Raw genomic sequence first — 26,172 nt, 5'->3', positions numbered from 1 at the left:
TGTGTCATCATTTCCGAGGTCTCAGTGTCTGCTTTTGCACACGTCAGGACTAAACATTGAGAATAGCTTTATCCTGACTCATTTTTGTAGATTAGATTTTCTTTAAATGCATGTATATAAGTATGTATGAACAGTTATAAGAACATGTATCTGACTGTGTGCTTATGTGTACTGTTTGAGGGAAATGTACTGTAGCAAAGTCCTTCTGAAAATTACAGAAAAGTACCTTTACCGGATATTAAAAGTAAACTGTGCCAGCTCATAGGTGTTAAGGAGTCTGAGGGACCTCGCAGTGCCTTAAGTCACATTGTCACGGTTCTGGGTCATTTTGACCCAGCATTTTCAGTTTCTTGTATTTTGGTATTTTTCTGTATTGTGGTTCATTAGTTGTCCTGTTTTGAATATTATAATCCCAAGTTTCAGTGTTATTCTGGTTAAGAGTTTGCCCTTAAGTTTAGTTCAATGTCTAGTCTGTGCCTGTTTTACTTTGAAGGTCCATGTCTCATGTTAGTGTTTCCAGTGTTACTCTCCACTGTGTTGTCATTATGTTTCATTGGAGCTCACCTCATGTGTGTATTTAAGTCCTCAGTCTTCCTGTGTTCAGTGTCACGTCGTCTGTGTTACCTCGTTCTATCTAGTCAGCATAGTTCCTCTGTATCGTCTCTGTTATCTTAATTTTTTCCCAGTGTAGGTTTTCAGTTAGCTGTCACTCCCGTTTGCCTTCGTTTGAGTTGTATTCATGTTATCAGCCACAATAAAGGCTTGTTTTTGGTTTGCAACTCAAGTTCAGTCTCCTCGCCTCTGTCTGTGCCTGGGTCTCACTCACTCCACAGACATCAGGCAAATAAAGTGATAAAGTATTGGTGATGGGCTTTTACAGCCTCTTGAAAGCTCTAGGGTTTTGCAGTCTCCAGTCATATACATCTATTCAGATATTAAGGAATAGATGTTTGCAATTGCACCTATTTTAACTCAGTCAAGAATTATAATAGATTTTCTATTTCTTATAGACAAAATTGACAAATTTCCAGAAGCTCAGGAGACATTAGATCAAAATTTCAGTTTATACTTTGAAAATAGATTTAAATTTTCAGGTTATACATTAATTTGGCCCATAAAAGCAATTGTAAGTAGCTTTGTCTGCTTCTTTTAGGCAGGAATATAACTTGTAGATATATAGTGATGTACTTTCAAGTAGTGATTGTATGAAGTGTTTTTTGATGATTAAATATATGCTACAATTACAGCACATACAGCTATAAATTCAGATAGTAATATAATTATAAAAGGTAAGCATTGCTATTCACCTTTTATCAGATTTTCTGTACAGTTCATGTATAATTAATGTTTGTTTTTTTTCAACCCCCAAATTAAAATAAAACACACAGAGCCATATCGTTTAGATTTCAACAGTGAAGATTTATATCATAATTTACACATTTTGACATATTCGCTCATAAATAACTATGTAAACAGAATGTAAACAGAGACAGTTTTCAGGGGTATCTCCTCTGGAGTTAAAGCTCTGAACGAAGAAAGACACGCTTTGGTCAAACATTAGTTAGAGAAAAAGACGATGAAACAGAGGAGGAAGCTATGGAGATCAGGGTGTTGGCGTGTAACTGCTAACGAAAACCACAGTTGCACCGTTGTAGTAACATTAAGTTGGGTCTTAATGCCATGATGACCAGTATCATATATATTGTACAAAGTGTGAATGGTGTGAGCATCGGCACTGAAGATATAAAGTAGGACGAGGGGGCCAGTGCATGAAGGAAGGCTGAGGTGCTTTGGTGTAGGCCAGTTCGGTAACGAGATAGTGGACGGGCAGGGTTGAAGAAATGGGCCATTGTTTCTCAACCAAAGTATTAACAAATAACATTAACAACAATAAAATCAAAAACATGAAACACAACGAAAGACCACAGCTAAAGAGTGAACACCTCACCATGTACACAAAATACATCATCCCTTCCCTTCTTCAGCATTTTGATTTCTCAAGTCCTTCCTTTGTTTGGATATTTCCATTTTTTTTGGTGCGCATTTAAAATGAAAGCCAAGCGAACTTTGGTTTCTGGTGTCAACTGTAAATCCCTAAATGTGAGGACGTTCACACCTCTGTTGGGTGTTGACAACGTTAAATAGAAGATAAAACAAAACAAGAGGAGGGACGAGGGAACGGAGGTGGCTTACCAGCCTCCCAAGTCTGTTATGTGCTACACGTTGAGCAGGCTGTGCCTCTTCTTTGGACCACATGAAGAGCTGCACTCCAGTTCAATTTGGTTCTTCTTCTTCAAGTAGCAAAAGAAAGCAAATAAATACAAAACTCCCATCTTCAGCTGTCCTTTTAAATGCAAACACACACAGACACACACTCATCGCATCCACACTGAGGTAACCGTTGTGAAAAATATACAAAAAAATGCCCTTTCTTGTTTCATTTAAATTAAGTAGGCATCAGAAAAGGGCGTAGAGGAGTTATTAAGCAGGGCTGAGTTAAACGTCTTCTTTCTAAATTAACAAATTGCTCTGCCACGCTTTGGCAAGCTCTCTTAAGCCTTTCAACCTGCTATTATTGATTTCTACATTTAAATAGGTAAAACCCTGAAGAATGGATACCCCTGGTTCTATAGGTCAGAGGTCACAAGACAGATATATGCATAGGGAGAGTGACTATCTACAAAGAAATGGCCACAGGAAAAAAAAAAACTATAGAAAATCAATGTAACCATCCCACATATTGCTTTTGAAGACAACAAATAAAAGTAAAATAAATTAAGTATATAACAACAAAACGATCAAAAAACCCCACGGACATCTGAAATTAAAAATAAAATAATACAAGAACAACAATGATAAAAGCATTATATTAATAACATTACAGGTAAATCCTGTGTACATGATTGTCTCTAAGTATAATAAATGCTGAAACCATTAAGTAGTCATGGGACAGTGCAGCCCTGAGTACGTGAGTCCCTGAAAGGTTTAAACCCTGGAGTGGTCATGATGTCACTACTCATGACAACCAGGTAGACATATTTACAGTTGTTGCTCCTGGCAACCCAGTCCACCATGCAGTCTTGGCTCTATGTCTCTCAGGTGCAAAAAGGTCACTTAAGCGTGATCCTCTGATTCCTGCTTGACAGTTATGTTGGCAGGAAGTGGGGGGATGGGACTGCTGTGCCGCATCTTGATGACCGACGTCTCGTTTGGGGACTCGTACACACCATAACCTGCAGACCGAAGCTCAGTGGTTTTACTCTTGTGGTGGGGATGGAAGTTTGAGGACTTAATGTCACTCTCCCTCCATAGCATCCCCAAAACCTGCTTCTCCAACATGGCTTCCATCTCCACCCCTCCCTGCAACTGCTCCAGTCGCTCAGCGTGTTCACTGACGTCAAAGCGCTCAATCTCCTCATTGGCGCGGTGCACTTCCTCCAAGGCAATCTGGCTTGAAATGGCTGGGCTTCCAGAGCTGGAGCTTGCAGCCAAACAATAGCCCTTCAGGTGAAGTCGCAGGCTACACAGGTGGATGTAGTGGCGATGGCAGTGGGGGCATTTGTGTGGACGCTCGCGGGAGTGCAGGCGCTTGTGCAGCTTAAGGTGGACAAACTGGGTGAACTTAGCAGGACAGAGTTTGCAGTGGTAGGGCTTCTCCCCTGAGTGAAGGCGCAGGTGAGTTTTCAGGTTGCTGGTGCTGCTGAAGCGCTTGTGACAAACCTGAATGATGAGAAGCAAAAAAAGAAACCCTGTCAGAACCCTGTAGAAACCCACCAGTTAACAGTCATCTATGCTCATTAGCACTCTGGTAAAGCAATAAATGTGATATTTTCTCACCTGACATTCATGTGGCTTCTCCCCAGTGTGGACCAGGTAGTGTTTTTGCAGGTGAGCCAGCTGAGTGAAGCCTTTGCTACAGGTTTGACATTTGAAAGGTCTCTCCCCACTGTGGACGCGAAGATGAACCTGCGTGACAAGAAGAGAAAAAAACCCCGTCTCTACATGCTAAAGATAACATTGTGATTCAAAAAGCATGCAGGACTAATAATAAGCTAAAAACACATGACAGCCAAAACCTACCTTCAGGTTTGACAGCTGTCCGAAGGTCTTGCTGCACACGTTGCACTCATATTTGATTTTGCCATTCTGCTTCTTCAGAGGGTAAGGCAGTGCCTTGTAGCCTGCTGAGCCTGCACCACGCTTCACCTTGGTCAGGTTAATTGCCTCGTCATCGTGACAACGCTCGCTGGTGTTGCCCAGCAGGGCTGAGGTAGGCTTAGTGGGCACCTGCTCACTGGGAGGTGCTGTGCCTGCAGTCGGGGAGCCGCTGGAGGGAGCGTGGGCTGAACCATGAGAGTGAGGGTGCCTGGGATAAGTGCTGTGAGGACCTGTTGTGTCTCTCAGAGAAGTAGCAGCTGAGAAGGCACTTGTGGGCCCTGGAAGGAGGAAGTCTCTGTGGCCAGAAATGGAGGAGGGGTGCACAGGGTCAGGTATTAGGAAGCGCCTCTGTGTTTCAGAAGGCAGGAGGGGCACATGATGGGGCAGGAGGTTGCTGTAGAGGGGATACATCCTGGGAAAGATTCCTCCTACAGTTGGGATGCCACCACCAGGGAGAGGATAGTGATGGGGCATAAGATAACGTGAGTAAGGGGCCCCTGGAGGGTAGAAGGGAGAGGAGAGGGGGGCAGACGGTGGGGAATAACCAGGATAGGTTCCCAGTCCGGTGGGATAGAAGGAAGCAGGCGATGGTGCTGCACCAGAGGGGCTTCCGTGAGGGCTGCTCTCTGGGCTGCTCCTTGCTGATGGGCTAGGTGTGGCTGAGGATTGGTTGCCAGGCGAGTGAGTTGAGGGGTAAGCAAGGCGGGCAGCTTTGTGATTGAGGAAGTCCTCAGATATTTGAGGGTGGGCCCTGAGAGGTGGGTAGAGGGCACGAGGGTACAGGAGACGATCGGGGCTGTCGGCACAGCGTGGACGTGTGGGAAGCGGCCTGTTGGGCTCCCTCTTTGTGGACGACGAAGATGAGGTGCCACGCAGAATAGAAAGAACACTGTGTTCTTTCTTTGGTGGGGTGGGGGTCACTGCGACAGGGGACGGGCTGGATGTTTCTTGCACATGCTCCTCATTGCTCACCTGCTGCTGCTTTACCTCCAAAATAGACTGCTCTGAAGGGACAGACAGAGAAAAAAATGGTCAGGGAGGGGTTTGTCAAATCAAAAAAAATGATTTTAAAAACATTTGGCATTTAAATCACAACTTCTTTATAAGAACATAAAAATCTCTGTAGTAGAGATGTGTGCAACTCTGTGTTAAGAAACACCATTAGTAACTCAGGTTTCCTGCTAAAGATATACTAAGAAAAAACTTGGCCTCCACCTGCCCTCCATAAACACACATACACACACCTACACCATGTGACAAGGTACACACACACAGAGGCGCCTCCAGACAAAGGCCTCTGTCTGATTTGTTGACTCTTCCACTTTTGGACAGCACACACACACGTTTGATCAAGCTCCTGCTCTCCTCATTTTCCTGGCCACTTGCTATTGTTTCCGGGTCAAAGGTTAAATTAAAGCGCTTCCTCCTCACTCACTCGCACCTACTGTCTTCTCAGTATGATGAAAGAGTAGATTAGGAGGCGAGCTCACTCACATACACTCTAAAAGCCCCGGGATGTCAGTTCGCAGCACATCTCGGCTGTTAAATTGCCACAGATGGGCTCTTAAAATGCCGTTGTGTATTACCTATAAGCTCATTTAGTGGGCAGTCAAGTTTTTACTACGAGGTCGCCCAGAGGGACATGCGTGTGTGATATTGCAAGTGTGTGTGTTTGAGAGAGACGGAGCATGTCAAAGTTAATCTTAAGTGCCAGTACTGGTGAAATTTGCTTAACTCCTCCTGATTCAGCCCTTCACTCACAGTTGCACACATAGTCAGTGACCCTTTTGTCAGCAGTATAGCGACAGTGTGTAAACACTGAGGTTATCAGTTAGTCTTACTCCTCCTTCTCTACCTCCTCCCTCCATCCCTCTTCTGAAAAACAAACAGGGCAGCCATCTTGGAGATATCAATCTGTCAACACGGCCCTTCTGCCAGGAAGTTCAAGTAGTCAACAGAGGGGGGTAGGAGGTGCAACTCTACCTCTCTCATTCCCTCCTCCACCTTCTTTCTAGTCTTTTTAAGTGGCAAATATATCAGCGTGATTGGCTGACACGCTCGCACACACATGAGCAGCAAGCTTGTGTGCATGTGTTTGAGGTGAAAAGGGTGGCTATAAATATGGTGGCATGTCACGCTCCTGACTGTGTGCGTGTGTGTGGGAAGAGAGAGTGTCTTTGAACACAACGCATGTACACACACACACACACACACACACACACACACACACACACACACATGGATGACAGGTGCTCTCCAGCGCTAACACTTCAAGAGCGCATATGACGGCGACAAAAAGAGAAAAAGGAGAAAGTGAGGGAGTAAAACTGTGGTGCATGCTCACTCATTTTGCTCACACACTTAAACACATACATATGTCTGGTTTTGCTATGACTGCGCTAGAAAGAGCTAAAACCAGAAAGAAAAATATGATACAAACAACTGTCATTGTTGCGCTCCTCGGGAATATAATACAGGTTGTCGCTCGGTTCGGAACAGAAGCTCTAGTGCCTCCTTAAGGACACATGTAACATTTTACAACGAGCAAAACGCAAAACTTTGATGAGAATCTAGTGGGCGGTATCAGAGATTTTAGTTTTTGCAGTGTAGACTAATTTCTCTAAAAATGAAATGGTTTGAAAGCCCCAAAATAATCTAGTGGGTAGGCTACCAAATTATTGCAAAGAGTTAGTTTATAATGGTTATCTAGTGCCTAGATTTGCATTAGCTAGCTACCCTACCAAAACGTGGAACTTATTTAGTATTTAAGCGGTTCATTTCGGGCGCATCTACTTGCATTAGTAGCGAACAAAATGAGTCCACTTCCTCAAGCAACAAATCGGTGAAAAATAACAATATTTTACAACAGTCGATGCCGGTAAAGCAACGTTAAATAGACTAAAATCACTAATAAACTTCGATGACTTAATGGTATCACATTCGGTGCGCAGCATGACTATTAAAATTCAGCAAAGCAGCTTCCTCTTCTTTTACCTTTTGCCCTTTTAACTGAGTTTCAGTTTAACGTTACTTAGTCAGAAAGATTGTGGTTTTTCTTCTTCGTTTTACTCAGCCAATGACATTATTTCTGACAACGTTTGTAAAGCTTAACTGTAGTGGGCAACACCAACAGTCAAATGTTTTACTCATTTTAGGAATGAAAGATCAGTAGAAGTAAAAAAAAAATAAATGAAAAAGGGCTAGAAACTTGTGTGGTAGCTCCAGGACAAAAATGGAGTCAAATGAAACAACTGTTTCTGCTGCAGGTAAGAATCGGTATTCAAGTCACTGGTAGGTCAACAAAGCCTGTGGGGCTTAACTGACAGGGGAACCTAATTAAAGGCAACACTTCTACTGTATACACGCTGAGTTGCGGGGAGGGGAGGCAGGCAAAGGGATCGTGGGTACCTCCTGCCTCTGTGCCCCAGGTCATGCGCATTTTTCCCTGGGCAGTGGAGTCACTCTGGCTGGGTGTGCTAGTTCCTCTGCCAGCTTAACACTACTATTAGCCTGCTGTCACACCTGGAAACCACTCAGCTCCCACTCTCTGCCTTTGTTTTCCTCTTAGCTCTGTCTCCCTTTGATCAGCTCAACTACAGTGAATGAGCGTAGTTAGTCGGCCGTGTTTAAAGGTTGAGATTAAGCTTTTTTATTGGTTAGACTGATTAGTTAAATACCATTAGTATGAAATAAAGCACAAATATTTGAGAACTCTTTTTAATACTTGTTAATGTGCATTTTGCATATACTCTTATGAGAGCAAGTTTTTCCCGTCAAAAGGTCACCGAAAACACGCAGTCAAGCAAACACACTCTCCGACTCTTCTGCAGAGGTTGAGCAAGGTTTTGTGCGTGCACGTGTGTGCGAGCTTTTATGTTAAAAGCGGGTCTTTAAGCGTGTAAGACTGTGGCATTAGGGGCCGTATCCCCTGTCTGTGTAATTACACTGTCACTAGCACACACACACAAGCAAAAATACAACGCTGATACTGACAGAGATGAAAGGTTGTTGGTCTTGTACTTTTGAGTGCGTGTGTGTGTGTGTGTGTGTGTGTGTGTGTGTGTGAGAGAGAGATAATGACAGGCTAATGTTGAGAGAGGAAGGAGACACAGCTATATTCAAAAACACTGCTAGGGTTTAAGAGCGGCGACAGGACACAGTCAAGACAAACACACCTACACTGACTATTGATTTCATGTTTTTTATGTGCGGTGGTCAGTGCATCAGGCGAGTAATAATGCATGCTGCTCTTTCACAGCAAGTGAATGCTGTAGTAAGTTTTAACCACACGAGATGTCAGATAACAAATTATGTTTAACTTCAGAAAGAAAAATTAATGATTAATGTTCCAGTGAATGTCACTACTTCTACTCATCAACTTTGTGGTTTCAAAAAATGTCAAATCACGGGAACTTACTAAGTTTCTGCATCATCAGCTCCCCAGACGGTGGGTAGTGCAGGCGTCGGGCAAAGTCGTGGCAGTACCAGACAAGCAGCTCGGCACCAGCTGGGACAGGCTTCACAGTATAGAAGTAAATCTCCATGCCATTCTGACACGCCGCCAGGTTCTGCTCTGCTGCCGAGTGGGCCGGGTTCACATACCGCATCCAGTTGGAGCGAGTCTCATCCAGGCCATCGACAAAGTGATGAAATTCTCCGTCCACATAAATCTGAAAAGAGAGAGGAAGAAAAAAATAATAGTGAGTTAATTTACCTGAATGTAAGATTACACTGAAGTTAATTTAACAGAAAAAAGGGAGAATAATATAAATCCCTTGTCCTTTGTTCCTTTTTTATGCTTATTCAGGTCTTATGAGAAGAAACAAAGCAGTAACATGCAAAAAACTTATTTCACTCTTATTTCACCCCCTCCTTCACTTATTACATCTTAATTACAATGCCAGCAATTTGATGAATAAACAGGTTAATTTAAGTAGCTAACAAAGCAAATATCTAAATAAGTAACATTACCGCTTAATTAAAATAGTGAACTAGCAAAATTAGGAGAAGAAGTTAAACAACTGGCTAAAATGCTGGTAAAGAAGCAATTCATTGATTAAAAAAAATCAGTCAGAAAACAACTAAACAAGTAAAAACGGCTGCATGTTTGTCAGAATACTTGATTGAAGTAATAAAGCAAAATAATTTACTTATCATGTAGCAAAGAAGTAGCTGCCACCAAGCAGACACCACTGGTTATAAACTGCATCACATACATACATCTTAAATCTTTTCTCGTCTCTTTCTTAATGGTTTCATTCCTTACCATCTCCCTCTCTTCACTTTCATCTCTTTGAGCCAGAAGAACAGACAGAGACAGACAGAGAGTGGTGAGGAGGAGGAGATCCTCTTTTATATTGAAAAGGGAAAGGAAAGACCAACTCATTTTCTGCCTCTCCTCCCCCTTTCTCTCTCTGTCTCTCTCGTTCTCTGTCTTAATAACTCGTTTTTTTCTTGGCTTGGCGTGTGTGTGTGTGTGTGTGTGTGAGAAAGTGAGATATGAGCATGAATGGAACTGTGGTTAGGTTCACATACTACACACACAGACACACACACACACACACACAGACATGCACGCACACACACACACACACCACACACTGTGTAGGCGGTGGTCAGGTAGATGGTTTTTGAGTATGTGCAGTCGCATTGTCAGTTACTGGTAGTGATGGAGCGTCTTCTGGCGAACAGTGTGTGTCAGTGTGTGTGGACTTACAGGAACGGCAGCGTGACATGCTATTTGTATACGCTGACATCACATCCTCATCTCCGTTCCTTGAACAGACTCACACACACACTCACACACACACAGAAAACAGCAAACCCAATTTCCTGTTCGGTGACTGACTTTAGATGTGCGTGACGTCACAGGAAGGGGTCTCTCCGGCTTCTGAGGAAGTATGTGTTTCTGCTGTTGTGTGTATCTTTGATGTTTGTGCTCACCCTCCAAAAGTATTTGCGGTTGGCGTCTTTGGGGACGCTGTCAGCCGTGTAGATCTCGCCCACCAGGGGACCGAAGCGAGTTCCTTTGGGGATGTACTCCCTGCTGCACACGCCAGCCACCTGCACGATGACACGTACATATAGACAGGTTAGGGAAAAACACGTCAAGGCCAAACAGGATGTTTGAAGTGGATTGGGTGATGATGATGAAGTCTGAAATGTTTGAAGAGGACGTTCAGGTGTGTGGAATATGTGTTTTCATAATATCTGCACAGCCATCTGTAGTACATATCATTAAGTCTCATTAAGTCTTATTTCAAATACAGACTCAGACACACAGTGTCAACCAGCTGTCAACAGAGACAATGATTAATGAACCAGCTCCACACTTGAGTTCATCTGGAGCGTCTGTGTTGGTGTGTGACTGCAAATGGCTGAAGACAAAACTAAAATCTCTTTCTTCGAGTCTCTCCCTCTGTCTCTCTCCTTACACCTCTACTGCTTGCCACATCAAACCAAAACCACCGCCACTTCACATGCTTCAAGAGGAAACATTCAGATACTTGGGTAAAAAAAAACCAACAACCATGTTTCTCCTTTTTTCTCACTCTGTCATCTGATTCAATCAAAGAGCAAGAGGTGAGAAGAAGAAAAGGAAGAAGAAGAAAAGCAAGGGATTATGTGGTGACTAGACGTTTGGCTCCAGCCATGGATGGTAGAGAAATGCACTCACACACATTTTCTTCATGCTTAACCCACACAAACAGAAGTCTTTCCCAAACCCCCTCGTTCCCTGATGACATGGGAAATCCCCATTTTTCCCTCAATAGGACCAGACATGAAAATGTGTTAGCATGTGATTAAAAAAAAACCCAACTTATTAACAGGCTTTTACAAAGCTCTCTCTCTCACTTTGAACATAATGTAGCTTTCTTTCTAGAAGCTGCCATCCTCAGCCTTACCTTTTTTCCCTCTCTTAAATATTATCTGATAGAATATCAGCTTGTAAAGTTCTCTTCAGCTTCCCACTGCTAATCGCCTGGTGAAAAAAATCAATGACATCACGCAGCTTTACTGGGAACCTCCCAAGTGCCAAAACTGACATTTTCTGAGCGATAGTCATGCATCTTTAAAATACCTTGAAACACAGCATAGAAGTGCTGTGGCTTTTCTACTTTAAAATATCCTATCTGTGACAATCTCTAAAGTGGAAACAAGCTTTTTTTTAAATTGCTTATTTTTGCTCTTAGTCACTTGGATATCTGATTGTTTTCTGGAACATTATTAAATGCTTTTTAACCCTTTGCTGCTGCAAACCACTCTTATCACTCTAAGAGTCATGGTGGTTCTGTTCACTCTCCCTGTTATCAAGTTTCATCCATTGCCTGTTGACATTTTGACTTTGCCACCCCCAGTTAGATCAGTGAAAAAAAGTCTATTACTTTAAGCTTATCTATAATCATGTAGTGGGCGATTGGTTAGTAAAGAAATATTTACAGTACAGGAAATCGTCAAATGCTTCATATGAAGCATTTGAGTGATCAAAGCTCAAATCACACTCTGACACTTTCTCATTCAGCAGTTTTAAGACGAGCAGATGGAAACAGTCTGATGCACTGTGTTGGATGAGAGGCTTGATGGTGCCCCCTGCCTGCATGGTTCGGTATTTCAAGTAGTTTTATGACTAGAAACAATTGCGATCAAGGCGCCATAATTTTTCTCAGATGACACAATCCTTTTCATGGATAGATACAAGCTGATAAAACAGCACTGTAAGTCAAATCTGTTTCTGATGTTTCACACACCCACGCACACATAAATGCCTCTGTGTGTGTGTGTGTGTGTGTGTGTGTGTGTGAAGTTTTACGAGACCTGACCCCTTTTTTATTACATGACCCATGTCTGACTCACAGTTGTGTGTATGTACAGATGCCTTTCTCTGCCTCAATGTGTATGAAATATTCTGGCTGGAGAGAAAGTTTGTCTGTCTGCCAGCATGTGCCCGTGTGTGTGCGTTTGTGAGTGTGAGAGAGAGTCTGACCTCCTTGCTGCCAGCCAGGTGTTTGAAGGCCAAGTTACGGGGCAGCGAAGCCTCGGCTCTGGTCGTCGACATCATCATGGCATCACCGTCTGGGCCCGCCTCACATGCCGTGTCTTTGACAATATACGTGCACTTCTCTTCAAACTCTGCCTCTGTCCACTGTGTCATGTCTGCTTCCTCCATGTCGACGTCGTTATCTGTCATCGTGCCCGCTCCACCTGAGCCTGTGCTGGTGGCAGAGGAAGCCATCTTGGCTCCGTGGCGTGCGTCGTCCTGCTCCATGGTGTGCGCCCCCTCACTGGTCAACATGGCCGAGCTATGAGAGGTCGCCTGGACAGGAAAGGCAGGAGCGAAAAAGGTTACTTCTGATCACTTTTATCTAAATATTTCCACTAATGGAAGCTCAGCAAGTGAAAAATAGTTGAAATTAAGAAAGACATTGCAAAAATAGAACAAAAAAAGAAAGAAGTAAGAGAAAGAAAGCCGAGTAGATGGAAGAAAGGAAAAGGAAACTAGATCAATCGAGACAGACAGTAAAAAAGCAACAGAAAGGAAGAAGGGACAGCAAGAGGCAAATAAGAAAAAGAAAAAGTTAAAGAAGAGAAAAAAAGAGAAAGTAGAAACTGGGAGTGGTGGGAAAAACTACCACAAGAGAAGGAGATATGGGAGGAAATGATAAGAGGAAAGAAAGAAAAGGATTGGAATGATGTAAGATAAACTCCGAAAGAAGAGATCAGGAAAGACAAAGAGGAGAGGAAGAGATGTGATTATTATGTGTGGTGATTCAGTGAGAAAGGAGGGGGTCTGACTAATGCTACAGTCACACACACACAGACATACACACATATAGACACACTTACACACACGCGTAAATGAACATGCACACTAAGGGAAAGACAGGAAGCTGCTTGTCTTGTCAACTATTTAGACTAAATGTTAACTAATTTGGGAAACAATTAGGGGAAAGAAATGACAAAATTCCAGTCTTCATTTTGTCATGACTCTAGTAAAGACCAGCTCATTTTAATAATAATAATGATCTAATAACCTAAATGCATACCATTTTCCAAATAAAACTCCTAATCCAGCATTGTAATAATTCATTCCTTTGACTACAGTCCCAATCATTTTAATCACCTGAAATGGCCCTTCTGGTCTTACTGGTGTTTGTATTACAAAGCTTTTTTGTTATCAGAATTGAGTGATGTCTTCAAGGTGAAACTGAACATGACTCAGGCTGATATAGGAGCGTAGGATACCTCAGGAGACAACGATCAAGCGCGGTAACGAAAAGCAACTGATGAGGAACTGAGCTTGTGTTCTCACACATAGTGACGAAATATGATTATGAAAATCCCAAACCATATGAAGAACTGTGTGTAGTTTTTACAAGCTGCGCTGTCGATGAGATTTTCCCCTTTACAAAAGATCAAGCGTAAACGAAGTTCTATGCTTGAGCCTCAAAAAATCGACCCGATGTTTAAAAGAACAATATAACAAAAAGTAATTAACGGTCTGAGCAAACTTTCCAAGTGACCTCTTTGTCTCTAACTTTCTTTCTTTTCCTGAAGCAAAGAAAGTTTTCCTGTTTTGTTTGCGGTCGTTTTCTCCCATGCTTTTACTCAGAAAGACAACGACACTGCAACTTGGAGCTTAACTAGCTTACACATGTAAGAAATTTGGACTTTGCTGGATAATGTGATGAATCTACTCAGATTATGTGACGCTAACATCTTCCGTATTTCCTCCCTCTTAATTCCCCCTCCTCCGTGTCTCTCCCTGGGGTTGAAGACAGAGGAAGGAAATGCTGTCTGTGTCTGAATGAAGCTAAAATTGGAAGCAGAGTGGCACTGCAGCGGAACCGGCAAATCATCCCGACTCCCAGCTTGTGTGTGTGTATGTATGTTAGTAATGGACGGGGGAGTGATGAGGAAGGGAGCGTCAAAACTTTTCCATTTGGGGGGCCACAGCAGCGCAAACAAAACTTCAAACGTGATCCCACCCAAGACAATCCCACACACACATACAGGGACAGGCAGATATCCACAAAGGGACAAACATGCTGCTTGTCCCACGCAGAGCAGCAGAAAGCAGCAGATCTTCAGTGAGCACACTCAGGTCTGCAAATGCTTCTGAAGCCACAAAAAAGAATATTTCCCTCACATTCAACAACTTTGTGCTTAAACAGTCAGCACACAGATACTAAAGTTACACATGAAAATAAACTCTATAAACACCCTTAGTTACTGAAAATGTAGACTTATATTTTCAAATTTTAACACTTTTATAGAAGACAACACTTTTGAGCACTTGCAACCAATGCAACTGACTTTCCTGTTCCAGAATTGCAATCAAAAAGTAGTTTCTAAACCCAGAATCTTAAAGTATGTTGACTGTAACAGTCTGACTTGCCAGGCTGTAACAAAGCAAATCACCCAAAATACATTTAAGTATCTTAAAACCACAAAATCTAATTTTTGACTAGCAAAACAATAAAAACTCCAGTGAGAAAGATTTTTCCCAATCAGCGGCTGGATTTTTTTTTTTTACTACAAAGGATACGCCAAGCGAACAACAGGTTCTGCCCAATTTGTTATTAAAATGAAGATCACTTGAAAGTGATCAGTTATGAAAATACAATATTTGATCTCTCTTGAATTTACTTTGCATAACAGCTGCAACATTGAAAACTAATAGTGAAACCAAGAACCAAGAAACAATTCACTGTTTGCACATGTAGAGCAACTGAAAAATATGTAAAAGGCGAATCTGCATACAGGCAGCCAGATTTCACATTAAAATGACATTAAATAACAACATTAAATTCTAAAAACCTGAAAAAACAGACATGAGGAATCATGCCAAGACTGTTTTTTTCTGAAATTCATGTGGGGGAAAAAACACTACTGTTATAACAAAAATCACATGTTTCCATGAACAAACAATGATTGATTTGTAAAAATATGTAGAAAATACGTCAAATATGTGAAAATAACTGAGCTGCTAAACAAACATTGTAATACCTCAGTTTTTCAAACTAGTAAAAGCATCTGCAGCAGCAGCTAACCATTTTAAGAAAAATCTTATTAGAAAAATGAAGTCACGTTGGCTGCAACCTCAAATTTCTAATTAAAAATCGTCCTAATGTTCAGAAAACAAGGCTGAAAATGAGATTAAAATAAGCTTAAAAGTATATTAAACTGGATTAAAAAGCACACACAAAAAAAAACTCTTAAAGTTTTATTTCTACTCTAAATTCTGAAATTTTTATTTAGTTTCTCTAAAACTAAAAGAAAAAAAAAAATACAAAAGCAAAAAATCAATCTTTGTTCTTCTGTATCTTTTAGTAAAAATGTAAAAAAAAAATTGAGCATACGAACGAATGCTCCACACTTACTGTATAACTCTGGTCCCATCCACACATAGGGACGTCCGGTCAGATCCTTTCTCCCTGTATGTCTGTGAAGATAGCGTGTGTGTGTGGGACAGGTGCAGTAGTTCTCCGCTCCTTCTGTCCTTCCAGCTCCGGGTGCTGATATCCACACTAATGCGAGTGTGTGTACTCTGAAGTGAGTGTATGTGCGAGACAGAAGTCTATAGCTCCTCCTCTTGGCTCCACCCCCCTCATTCTCTCCTTCCTAACACACACACCAACTTTTCTTTGGAAGGAAGCAGCATGTGCTTTCACCTGAGGCCATAAGCTATACACACACAGAGACGCCGACATACACACAACACTGAAAACACAGCCTTTTGTCCCCCTGCCTGTTTTGTTTTTTGCAGTGATTATGATTATGTGTGAATATAAGTGTGTTTTTTTTGTGTTTAGGAGTTTCTTTCTCTGTGAGTGTGTCCATTCAAAGCATTTAAGGAGTAAACAACAACAACATATGTGTGCGTGAGAGTGTGTGCATGCGTGTGTGTGCATGTATTGGGGGAGGAAACTTTGAGTCACTGTCACAGGACATCCCTCTCTTCCTCAGCTAAACACACACAGTAACACACGCGCGCACGCACGCACACACACACACACACACACACACACACACACACACACACACACACACACACACACACACACACACACACACACACTTTGCGTATACCTCTAGGGGGCAGGACTGGTTTGCTCTTGCTGCTCTTGCAAAAGAACTTAAAAGTACTCTCTCTCTCTCTCTCTTTTATTGTCTCTCCCCCTTTCTCTGTCGCTCTGCATCTTCCCCTTCAAATAACTTGCTCTCTGTCTCTGTCTTTCTCCATATGCTTCTCCCGCTGTCTTTCTTTCTTTTACGTTTTACAATGACTTCATTTCTGTTTTAATAGAAAATGAATTTTGCCTTATTGGCTCACATGCGATTGCACATGTCTGACAGGGAAGAAGAAGAAAGGGCAAAAAGAACAAACTCAAGCAATTACAACTGGTTTATTTTAAGGACAATACGCTGTATCCACTATATCCTAAATGTAAGGAACTCTTCTTTATCTCCTTAGGGCCGCCATCACTGGTCAAAGTAATTCTGGAGGAGATTTGAATGTAAAGACATTAAGGCAAATAAACTAAAGTTAGGGTATGTCACTGGAAACTAAGACACTGAAAGACAACACTGTAGTTACCTTTAAAACACATGGTAATATCTATAAACAGATATCAGCATATGAATATGTATAATCAATCTGCAACTGACAAACACCAACTTTACCACTGGAAGTGGTTTGGTGTTCATTGTTTAGCTCAAGTAACCCTTTACACTTTAGCAGGCTCTGGTTGCATGCAGGTAGATATTTCTTTTGAAGAACAAAGTGTACTAACTGTAACAACTATTGCCTTACAGCCACTTAACTTTTTAATACATCTACATTCCTAAACAACGAGTAGATGACAGAACAGGAAATCTTATCTCTTCTGGCTTCACTGAAAGCACAAAAATATTGGTCTTTGCTTCCGGACGTTAAGTCATCAGACAATAGCTGACAGACTGGATCTACAGCGGCACTGGCTGTAGATTACAAAAGAGAAACTGTTCTGTATAATACCCAAAGGTTCTAAGTAAAACAATACACTCTCTCATCAGGATAATTCTGCTGCTTATTGTAAAATATGCTCTTAATGGCAAGATGTTTCTGGCTATAGTTGACATGGGGAAAAATTAAGCCTATGTGAAAACTGCAGTTATTCTAATGGCCACTTCAGGCTGGCTCTGAAATCAAGTCGGCCCTTGAAGATTGATATATTGAAATGCCCAACTTTGCAGCATTTAAAAAGAACCTGCTACAAAAATGATTTTGGCCTTTGGATAGTTTGATAGATGTTGTAGCTAGTGGACGTCTGCCAGGCCTCACCTTTACTGCTTCTTGGCAGTGTTTGCGGTGCCGGTGCTGTTTTCAAATGAATTAACTAAGACAGCAGCAGCCAGAATAAGTTTTCAAAATGAAGAGTCTAAAATCAACGGGTGATATTACGATGGCTATGCATGCATCATTTATACAGTCCACAGGTGTAAGTAAGACAACGGCTTTCGCTCAGTTCTCTCTTGCTATACATTTTGTATCTACTGTCTTTCTTTTTTCTTCCTATACATCCTCTCTCAGCTACCAGTTCAGTGGCATGCATAATTTAACGCACAGCTCTCACTCATTCGGCTTGTTATAACAAAAGCTCACTCTCTTACTAACACTGGAAATTCCCATCTAATTGTCCCCCTGAGTCCCTCAATTTACCTCCTACTCATTCGCCTCCCTCCTCTCCTCGTTTTCTCCTCATTCCCTTTGATTTCCACATTGTATTTACAAAAATGATTTTCCACACTGACCTCTAACTCTAGTTTTTCCATCACTTTTCCCCTTTTAAAGCCTTTGTTCCTCTCAGGATTTTCACGTTTTTTTGCTCAGGTTGCAGAAGTGTTTTTTTTCCTCTACGACATGAAATTCAGTAGGTAAGTATAAGATCGGAAACTAAATCAACAAGTATATTAGAACTTCACAATATATAAAAATATATGCAGAATGAGTGTGAGAAAGAGACTAAATGAAATAGTTTTTGACTTTGATTTTTCTTTTTGCATAAATGAGAAATTCTCCATTCATACTATGAATTTTTGAGGGCAATAAATTTGATTATTCTCTTGTCTGGAAGCGTATGACTTTATAGTCTAGAATGCAAACTGATATTAAACTGAAAGGAACCGAGTGTACATGATATGAGTACTAGTCTGACAATCATCAGTATCAGCCCTCAGAGGCCTAAATGAGCTTCCTTCTGTTTGTGTTTTTTTTTCCTCTAATGAAGAATGATGATCAGGAAAAGAAAACAAGCAACAGGAAGACGACAAGAAGAAAGCAAGAGAGAGAGAGAAGGAGAGACAGACATCGGACCTCTCTCGCTCTGTCTCTGGTGACAGAGGGTCTGACCACATCACTCGCTGCCTACTGCTTCCTGCCAACGGACGACCCCGGCATAGACACACACACACACACACACACACACACACACACACACACACACACACACACACACACACACACACACACACACACACACACAGCTGCAAATCTGCCCCACAGCTGTCGGACATGTTGATGCTTTACAACCAAGCAATTCCTCCCTGTGCAAAACAACCGGCGACAGAAAGAGGGAGAGAGCAGATGAGAGACAGAGAAAGCTTGAGGAGAAAGAGATATTAAAAAGAAAACACTCTTTTACTCAAAGGAGTACATTTTTTATCTTCTATCATCATTTTTATGATAGATGATTCACTTAAAAATGACTACTATGTTTCCCTTTCAAGTTTCCTTCACACTCTTTGTGAAGGGGTGAGGACATTTATATAGCTATGGGGTATCTGAAGTTGGTGGGGAGCAGTGTCTGAAGTTACCCTGAAGTCACACTGAAATGTGCTTTTTTAAATTGTATTGTTTCCACAGTGGCCCTGCATGCATACCTGCAGGATACAGAGAGGACAGACAAAAGAGGGTCCAAAGACCTCCTGGGTCTCTGTTGGTTTAACAGAGGGCCTCTATCACAACCATGCTCACACATACAGTAGCGTGAGCACACACATATTCTCCACTTACACAAACTTTCTACTCAGCTTGGCATTTAAACTCTTTGAGTTATCTTGAAATCTGCAATTTGTGAGACGTTTTCAAAACACAAGGAAGTACAAGGAAGAGCAGAGAGAAGAGGAGAGTAGAGAAAGAACAGAGACAAAGAGAAAGGTGGGTTTCAGGACATACATGTGGGATTAACACCTCACGTTCCTTTGAGTAAACCACAACCTCTCTGTCTGTGTTTATCCCCTAATAGCAGTCAGGATCTGGTAGTCTGCATGGCCAAAATATATGTGCACACATAAACATGTATCTCCATCTTTTATGAAAGATTTTCTTCTAACACTAAGTGGTAAGACTTTGCAAGTTTCAATTTACAGAAAAGGTGATAGGAAGTGTTAGGACGACTAAAACTCCACTTGGTTACATTTTTTAGAAAGATGTTAGCTCTTTCATCTCTTAAATAGCTGATCTGGATATGAACAAGATTGTTTGGTAAGAGTGAAAATACACCAAGGTTACAATCCCTTTTCAGTTTCGAGTAAGAACTCAGAGAGGAGACAAGGGTAGTTTTTCAGTTCTGTTCATATAAATTGTTGGCAGCAGTTTAAATTGTTTGGTTCAACAGAGATTTGCCTTGAAAATATTTCATTTTATTTCTAAATTCTAGAAAGAAAAAACACATCACTGTTTGTATTTTGGAAATTGTTTGTGCCAGTAAAAACATCCAAACACGAATGCATAGATGCTAAAGAGAAAGTCCCTATAAAGCGAAACACACACAATCAATGGGTCTATGGGTCCTGGTTGCCACTTGCCTAGAAATTCTGTCCATAAAAATTATGAACAGAATACCAACGCATGACAACTCTGGAAAAGAGCTGGTTTAGCTTTCCATGATCAGAATGAGATCTGTCCTTTTCCTCCCTAACCTGAGGTTTGCCAAATGGTGCAGCGCTTCCCAGGGAGTAGTATGATATCCTTATAATTAAAGCACACCCTCTGGTCTCCCTTCTTAAAGATGAGAACCGCCACCCAATTCTGCCAGTCCGTAAGCATCACCATGGGTCATCATAAAAAATGTTGCAGAGGTGTATCACCCAGACAGCCACACAACATCCAGTCCATCAAAGATGTCAGCGTGAATCTCACTCAGGTAATCAGCTAAATTTACTCTGGGCACTGCGCAGAAAAATTTGTTGAACTACTTAAGTAATCTCGCCCCCTTGTCCTATTCTCTGCCTTCTCTATGTGTCAGTGGGGTTGAGAAGAACCTTGCAGTCTTCCTTCCACCACCCAACTATACAACTCAGTTGAAGGCAGCAGCATCCCACTCGCACTATAAACCGTGTGAGTATAGCAACACTCTCCCCTCCTGGGTTGCCTTACAGTTTGCCAGTCCAACTATATCCGGACAATATCTTTCAATCTCAAACACTAGTTCAGGCTCTTTTCCATGTGTCAAAGGCTAGTTTCAACAGTCGGGGATCAGACTGCCAGTATCTCTGCCCTTAAATGCTGCCAAACACAGACTGCACCTGACCGACCCCTTGGCACGTGGTGAACACACGAGAGGACAGGCCCAGATCGCCCTTTTGGATTCCAAAAGCTAAAGCCAGCCACCAGTTGCTCAGGAGCTCCCAAAGCCTGAATCCAAGATGAGGTCCCGAAAACCTTGTCCAAGGCAGGATAAACCTGGTCCCTTAAATATTTCCTCATAGGTGTTTTTTAATTGCTCTTTGTCTTGCTCCTCACCAAGGACAAGTTTTCATTGGGAGTCCCTATCAAGGCAAAAGATGACAACATAGCTCCTGGAATGTCAGGAACACACAAGTCCTGCCACAATGGTAAGTTGGTAATTCCTAGAGGGTCAAAGAAAGAGTTTATCCTGATAAAAGTTAAACACTTTCGTCCCCTTTCTCTCAAAATCTTCCCCCCTCCTCTTTTCTTTCTTCTGCCTTCCCATCTTCCCCCATTCTCTCCCCTCAAGTCCTTCCTTGAGTTCTAAACATTTTAATTGAAGCCCACAGGCCATTTGATGCCTCGCCAAATTACTGCAGAGATCAGCTATTGTCCATTTCCTTTGTATTTGTGTGTGTATGTGTGTGTGTGTGAGAGAGAGAGAGAGGGAGAGAGAGAGGGAGAGAGAGAGAGAGACAGTGTGCTACTATGACCGTTACACTGTAGGCCAGTATATCGTAGACCCTCTAAAAGTGTGTGTGGGTTATAGGGAGTTAATCCCTGAATAGAGAAGCCATTAGAGAGAATTAGGCAGGTTAGACCTAACCATGATCCCCTCCTCTTTATTTGTGTGTCTTCTTGTGTGTGGGACAACCACGAACGCGTGGCATGCAGCAGGTTGAGGGCCTCAAAAAGTAGGTGGAGGTCCATCAGGGATGGAAGGGGGAGGGGTGTGAGGTAGCCACCTCTCCTAATCTTGCCAATCCACCCCTGCTGTGTGTACAAGCACACACACATAAATGGGCTCATCTTGACACCATCAACAGATGGCTATAGCAGAGAGGCCGAGGGTAAACTTGAGCAATATCCAAACCAGACAGTAACCCTCCACATTATCCCCTCCCCCAGAGTCTATAGCTAATCAGACTGCACGCAACCAAATACACTCTACTCATCAAGAGACAGCTAAACAATCATTCAGGAGTGTGTTCAGAGGTCATTCATGGTCAGGCAACAAAAGCTATGTGGCTAAGGTTAGAAAAAGGCGCGTGTCTGAAGTCTGTATAAGCAAACTGTTCTTCCAAACTTTGAGTAAGTACTGCCAGTGCCTGAATATATCCATGAAAAATGTTACTCTGGCTAATTATTTGTGTATATGAATAATTTATAATGGTACAGCCCATTTCGCCTTTGAGATCCATTCAATGTGTAACCCCCCCCCCCCCCCCCAAAAAAAAAAACAAAACCCAAATGAAAACTCCGAGTTCATTATTTTCATGAAATCTGTTGCATAAGCCATAACCATTATTTAAAGTATGAGCACCACTTTCTTCCTTATAACAAATTAGATGACCAACGTAACACCACTAAGGTGACTAAGCCAACAAGGAGCTTGCTATTGCAAAAAGAAACAGATGGAAACAGTCATACTGGTTGTTGTCAAAACTCTGAAGTCCAAATATCGGCAAACAATAGCCAGACACGATAACTGAATCTTGAAGTAATTTCTCCTTGTTGCTTTTTCTCAAGAAATAGCATAACGGGACATTTTTGTATACAGATTAAGTAACCACATGCATTGTCTTCATTAGCAAGTTTTCGAGGGCTTTTCTTTCATCTTTGTAAGAGGCTAGTATAGTTGTTTTCCCCAACTTCCAATCTTAGTACTAAGCTAAGCTAATCATCTCCTAGATCAAGCTTGATGCTTAATACGCAGACTTTGGCGAGGTATTGATCTTACCATGGTGTTAAGGCACAGGACGCAAATTACAGACTGTTCTTCTGTCACTTTCAGTGGTAGCTACCCTGGTAAAATATTTCCATTTTGTTTTCACCCTGTTTAACATTAGTTACCTGATTTCTCTTTCTGTTTGGAAAATCAAAGAAAATTCCTTCCAATCAAATAAAGATATCATAAAACATCTGGAATAAATGATTTTGATTAATCTGGATGCAAAAAACAACCAACAATAAACACAACAAAGCTTTTTTAGTGACTTTGATAAGTTAACAGAGCTTACAACCCCTAATTGTTGTGTTTGTTCTTCTACTTGTCATTCATTTTCCAGACTCCAGTCCAGGCATGTGAGTCAGTTTCACTGCTCCGTACGTCACTTGCAGACAACAACAAACGTCAGCACTGAGATGAGCTGAAAAAAACCTTCTAAGAAACAAAAATAAATCAACTTTTATGAAGCACTTTTGCAAGAAAAAGGGACACAGAGTCTTTCTGCAATCACTCTCAGGTAGCCATTAAAACTTGAGGACATAAACATGTTCCAGCAATATTCCAGTGAACAGCGGAAACTTGAAGTGAGTCACGACATGAGAAAAGCGCCACTGAGATAACGCTCACAAATACACATGCCTCATGCAACACCAACCTACATCCTGGTAGTTTCAACTAGAACAAGCCTCAGGAAAAACCACTTTAGTCCAATAGTTGGGCTAAACTGGTTGATGAAATCTAATTAATAGTCACTTTTAGAGTCTAAACTACCTCACTGGTCTTAACTGGAGAAGACTCATGGATTGCCAAAACTGACTGAATTAGCAGAATGCCAGAATCCTGTGTGATATGAATTGTGACTGTTGGTTTTGTTTGATATCTGAAGGCATTTTGACTCCTTGTACAGTAGGAGAAAACTGTAGGCTTGGTTTAAGTGGACACTTATAACCAGCAACTGTGAGCACTTTTAGTTGACCAAATACTTCAAATCTATCAGGACAGAAGAGCTAAAAACACAGTTGTGACATGTTTGGAAATTTCTTCATCCATAAGCCTTTTCCCATTTCTCATCGACTGTAAGCTGTAAAGCTAACGTCACTCCCCCTGGAAATCAAAACTAAAAGCTGTGTAGGCAGACATTTTTTATGCTCTTGGCTCTTAGATATGGCAGCTTGGTCATGATACCGCTGGAGTGCAAGGCCGATTGCTCTAGTCATACTATTTATTAAATATTTAGGACTTTTAAAACAATGAAACTAGGGCCCACAGGATGAAATAGTCCGGATTCCTTTTAAAGCACTTAAAGATTATTGCATTAAAAATTACATTAGGTTTTTCATACTAAGTTATTTTGTATTTTGATCATTTCTTTGACATATCATGGACTTGAGAAGACCTAAAGTAAAATAATAAATAATAATATTGTATATTCAGGCATGTACCTATCTACCCATCATTCACATCCTTCCCGTAAAGCTCTTCCAGGGCACAATCTGTTTAGACTTTCCATTCCTCTCTGAACCATAACAGGGTTTACACTTGTCATTGGTGTTTATACTTTTAAATTAAGACCAAGCCTCCTCAAAATCCGGGAGAAAGGAATGAGAGGAAGTTATAACTTCTTGGAAATGAAGAATTACTCTGTGGAATAAAAAACTAGCACCCAAAAGTCTAACCTGTTGTACATGTGTGACAAACGGCAAAATAACAGATTTATTAATCTAACAACTTCTAACCGAGATAACTCGAGGGTGTGTAAACTCCAGGAATCGGACTATTATAGAACTACAGTAATATATCAAAGCAACCTGTTACACTTCAGTGGAATTAAACTCACAGCTAGTGATGGGAGGATGAGTGAAAACGTGGCTCTTATCTGCGGACTACGACCGTGGCAAAATCTTCAATAAACTGATAACAAACTCGCCAATTTCATTACAGTAATCGCAAAACAGACTCACACCACACTTCACGCGCGCCTCCCCCTCCCCCGCGTGCCTCGGCGCTCACCTGTTACGCGGAGATGCCCTCCCTCCTCGTCGTCTGCAGGATTCTTTTGATTATATCAAACAGATATATTCCTTACCACAGCGCTATCTCGGGCTGCAATATGTTGCTAAAAATGCTAAATGTTGTTTCGTGTGTTTTTCAATTTTCAATGACAACAAACAATCTGGCTTAACCCCGCCCCCTTGCCTTTTTCAAAATCCTTCCTTCCACCGTCCATAGAGGGATAGATGATTCATGTGTGGTGATATTTTTCTTTTCATCTGTTTATTGATATTTCTTGTCTGGCTTTTAAAGTGAATGGCTTCCCTAGGCTAACTGCTGTTTGCAACTCTTGTTTCCCACTTTCCTTTTTCTCCTTTATCCTGTTTCTTCCTCCTCATCGAGTCCTTCCTTTGACTATAATTCCTCCTCATTCCTCTCTCAGGCCCATTTTATCCTCATGCCTTCCTGTTTCAGTTTACTACACTGGCATGTGTCTTAATTCATCACTGATCATTTATTTTATTGTAGGAGACAACTTATCATTTAGCTGCCAATGCTCAAACCAGGGACATTGCTGATGGGGCTTGGTGCTTCAAATTAAGCCAAAGAGATGACCCAGTTGTGACTAGTTTTTATACAAGAGTTAAATAATCTTGTATTGTACCTATTGAACCCTCATGAAACCTTTCTTTTGTAGGGAGCGTAGGATTTGTCTGCTAATTAGCTTTAAAGAAACAATCTAGTGAGTCTATCTGGAAGACTAGCATGCAGCAAACATTAGTGTCAGTGGGAGGGAAATGTAAATTTAGGCTGGTCGCTAATGCAGAATGTATTTCTTGCTCTCAAGTGTGTGTGTGTGTGTGCTGGCTTAAATGAAAACAAACACTCAATACACAAGTTTTACACTTAACATGTTCTGTTAATTAGTGCTCACACCTCAGAGTTTAACTGTCCACTTAACACTTTCTACTTTCACTAATGTGATCACCCTGGGCACACACATTTCCTAACAGGAGGGAGAAAAACTGTTGACACTTCGTTCACACCCTGCATCTTTTTTCTGCTAAAGCCTGAAATGAGACAAAGTGGCTGAACCTTTTTATTATCTGATTCACAAGGTGATAAAAGGAAGTCCTATTAATGGACTTTTTCTTCTGAGTAATGATCAGTGGGAAAAAATGCAATTACAAAACCAGCAATTCCAGCGTTTAATCTTTTATGACTGGGCTGCATATTGTTTTAAAAATTAATTGCATTATGAGACTGATCTGATCTATTAATCTTGTTTGTGCTCTAACAAATAAACTGGCTGCTTTGGAAAGAAATATCAAAACATTATTAACAGAAGAAAAATGTTTCCGTACAGCTGACCTTTTTGTTGTTAAAAAATGTGATTGCAGTGTATAATTTTGCACAACAATTGACTCCAAACCTAGTGACACACAGACACATGGGGCAGGGACACTGTTTTGTTAAATCAAGCAGAATGATCTGAGACAATGACTACGCTGACAGAAAGTGGGTCACTGTGGATGGAGTATGCTAAAGTGACAAATGTGCAGCTCAACACACACACACACAC

At 41.4% G+C, this 26,172-nt stretch overlaps 1 protein-coding gene across 4 annotated transcripts; it reads right to left on the bottom strand.

Annotated features, from left to right (window-relative positions):
• Positions 1–1,398: 1,398 nt before the first annotated feature.
• prdm1a (PR domain containing 1a, with ZNF domain) lies at positions 1,399–24,811 on the bottom strand. Of its 4 annotated transcripts, XM_082550505.1 has the most exons (8): positions 24,609–24,787; positions 15,540–18,744; positions 12,143–12,472; positions 10,102–10,221; positions 8,576–8,828; positions 4,081–5,162; positions 3,838–3,966; positions 1,399–3,720 (listed from the first exon to the last, which is right to left on the bottom strand). In XM_082550505.1, exons 2-8 carry the CDS (start codon positions 15,564–15,566, stop codon positions 3,115–3,117), a joined length of 2,547 nt encoding a protein of 848 aa, XP_082406631.1. In that variant the 5' UTR covers positions 15,567–18,744; positions 24,609–24,787; the 3' UTR covers positions 1,399–3,114. The 4 variants fall into 4 exon arrangements, with proteins under 4 accessions (XP_082406631.1, XP_082406633.1, XP_082406632.1 ...); XM_082550507.1 differs by lacking the exons at positions 15,540–18,744; positions 24,609–24,787 and adding an exon at positions 24,795–24,811; XM_082550506.1 differs by lacking the exon at positions 15,540–18,744.
• Positions 24,812–26,172: the final 1,361 nt, after the last annotated feature.

The sequence above is a fragment of the Aulonocara stuartgranti genome (genome assembly GCF_965226115.1).
Source record: "Aulonocara stuartgranti genome assembly, chromosome: 11".
NCBI classification, from domain to species: Eukaryota; Metazoa; Chordata; class Actinopteri; order Cichliformes; family Cichlidae; genus Aulonocara; species Aulonocara stuartgranti.
The sequence above is the reverse complement of the archived record's forward strand: the minus strand, read 5'-3'. Positions and strand labels throughout refer to the sequence as shown.

Bases quoted from the DNA above. Each gene is read 5' to 3' on its own strand.
- prdm1a (XM_082550505.1), bottom strand. From the start codon at position 15,566: ATGTGTGGATGGGACCAGAGTTATACA. The intron at 12,473-15,539 runs GTAAGTGTGGAG...TTTCCTGTCCAG, and splicing joins GATGGGACCAGAGTTATACA to GCGACCTCTCATAGCTCGGC. The intron at 3,967-4,080 runs GTAGGTTTTGGC...CTTGTCACGCAG, and splicing joins GACAGCTGTCAAACCTGAAG to GTTCATCTTCGCGTCCACAG.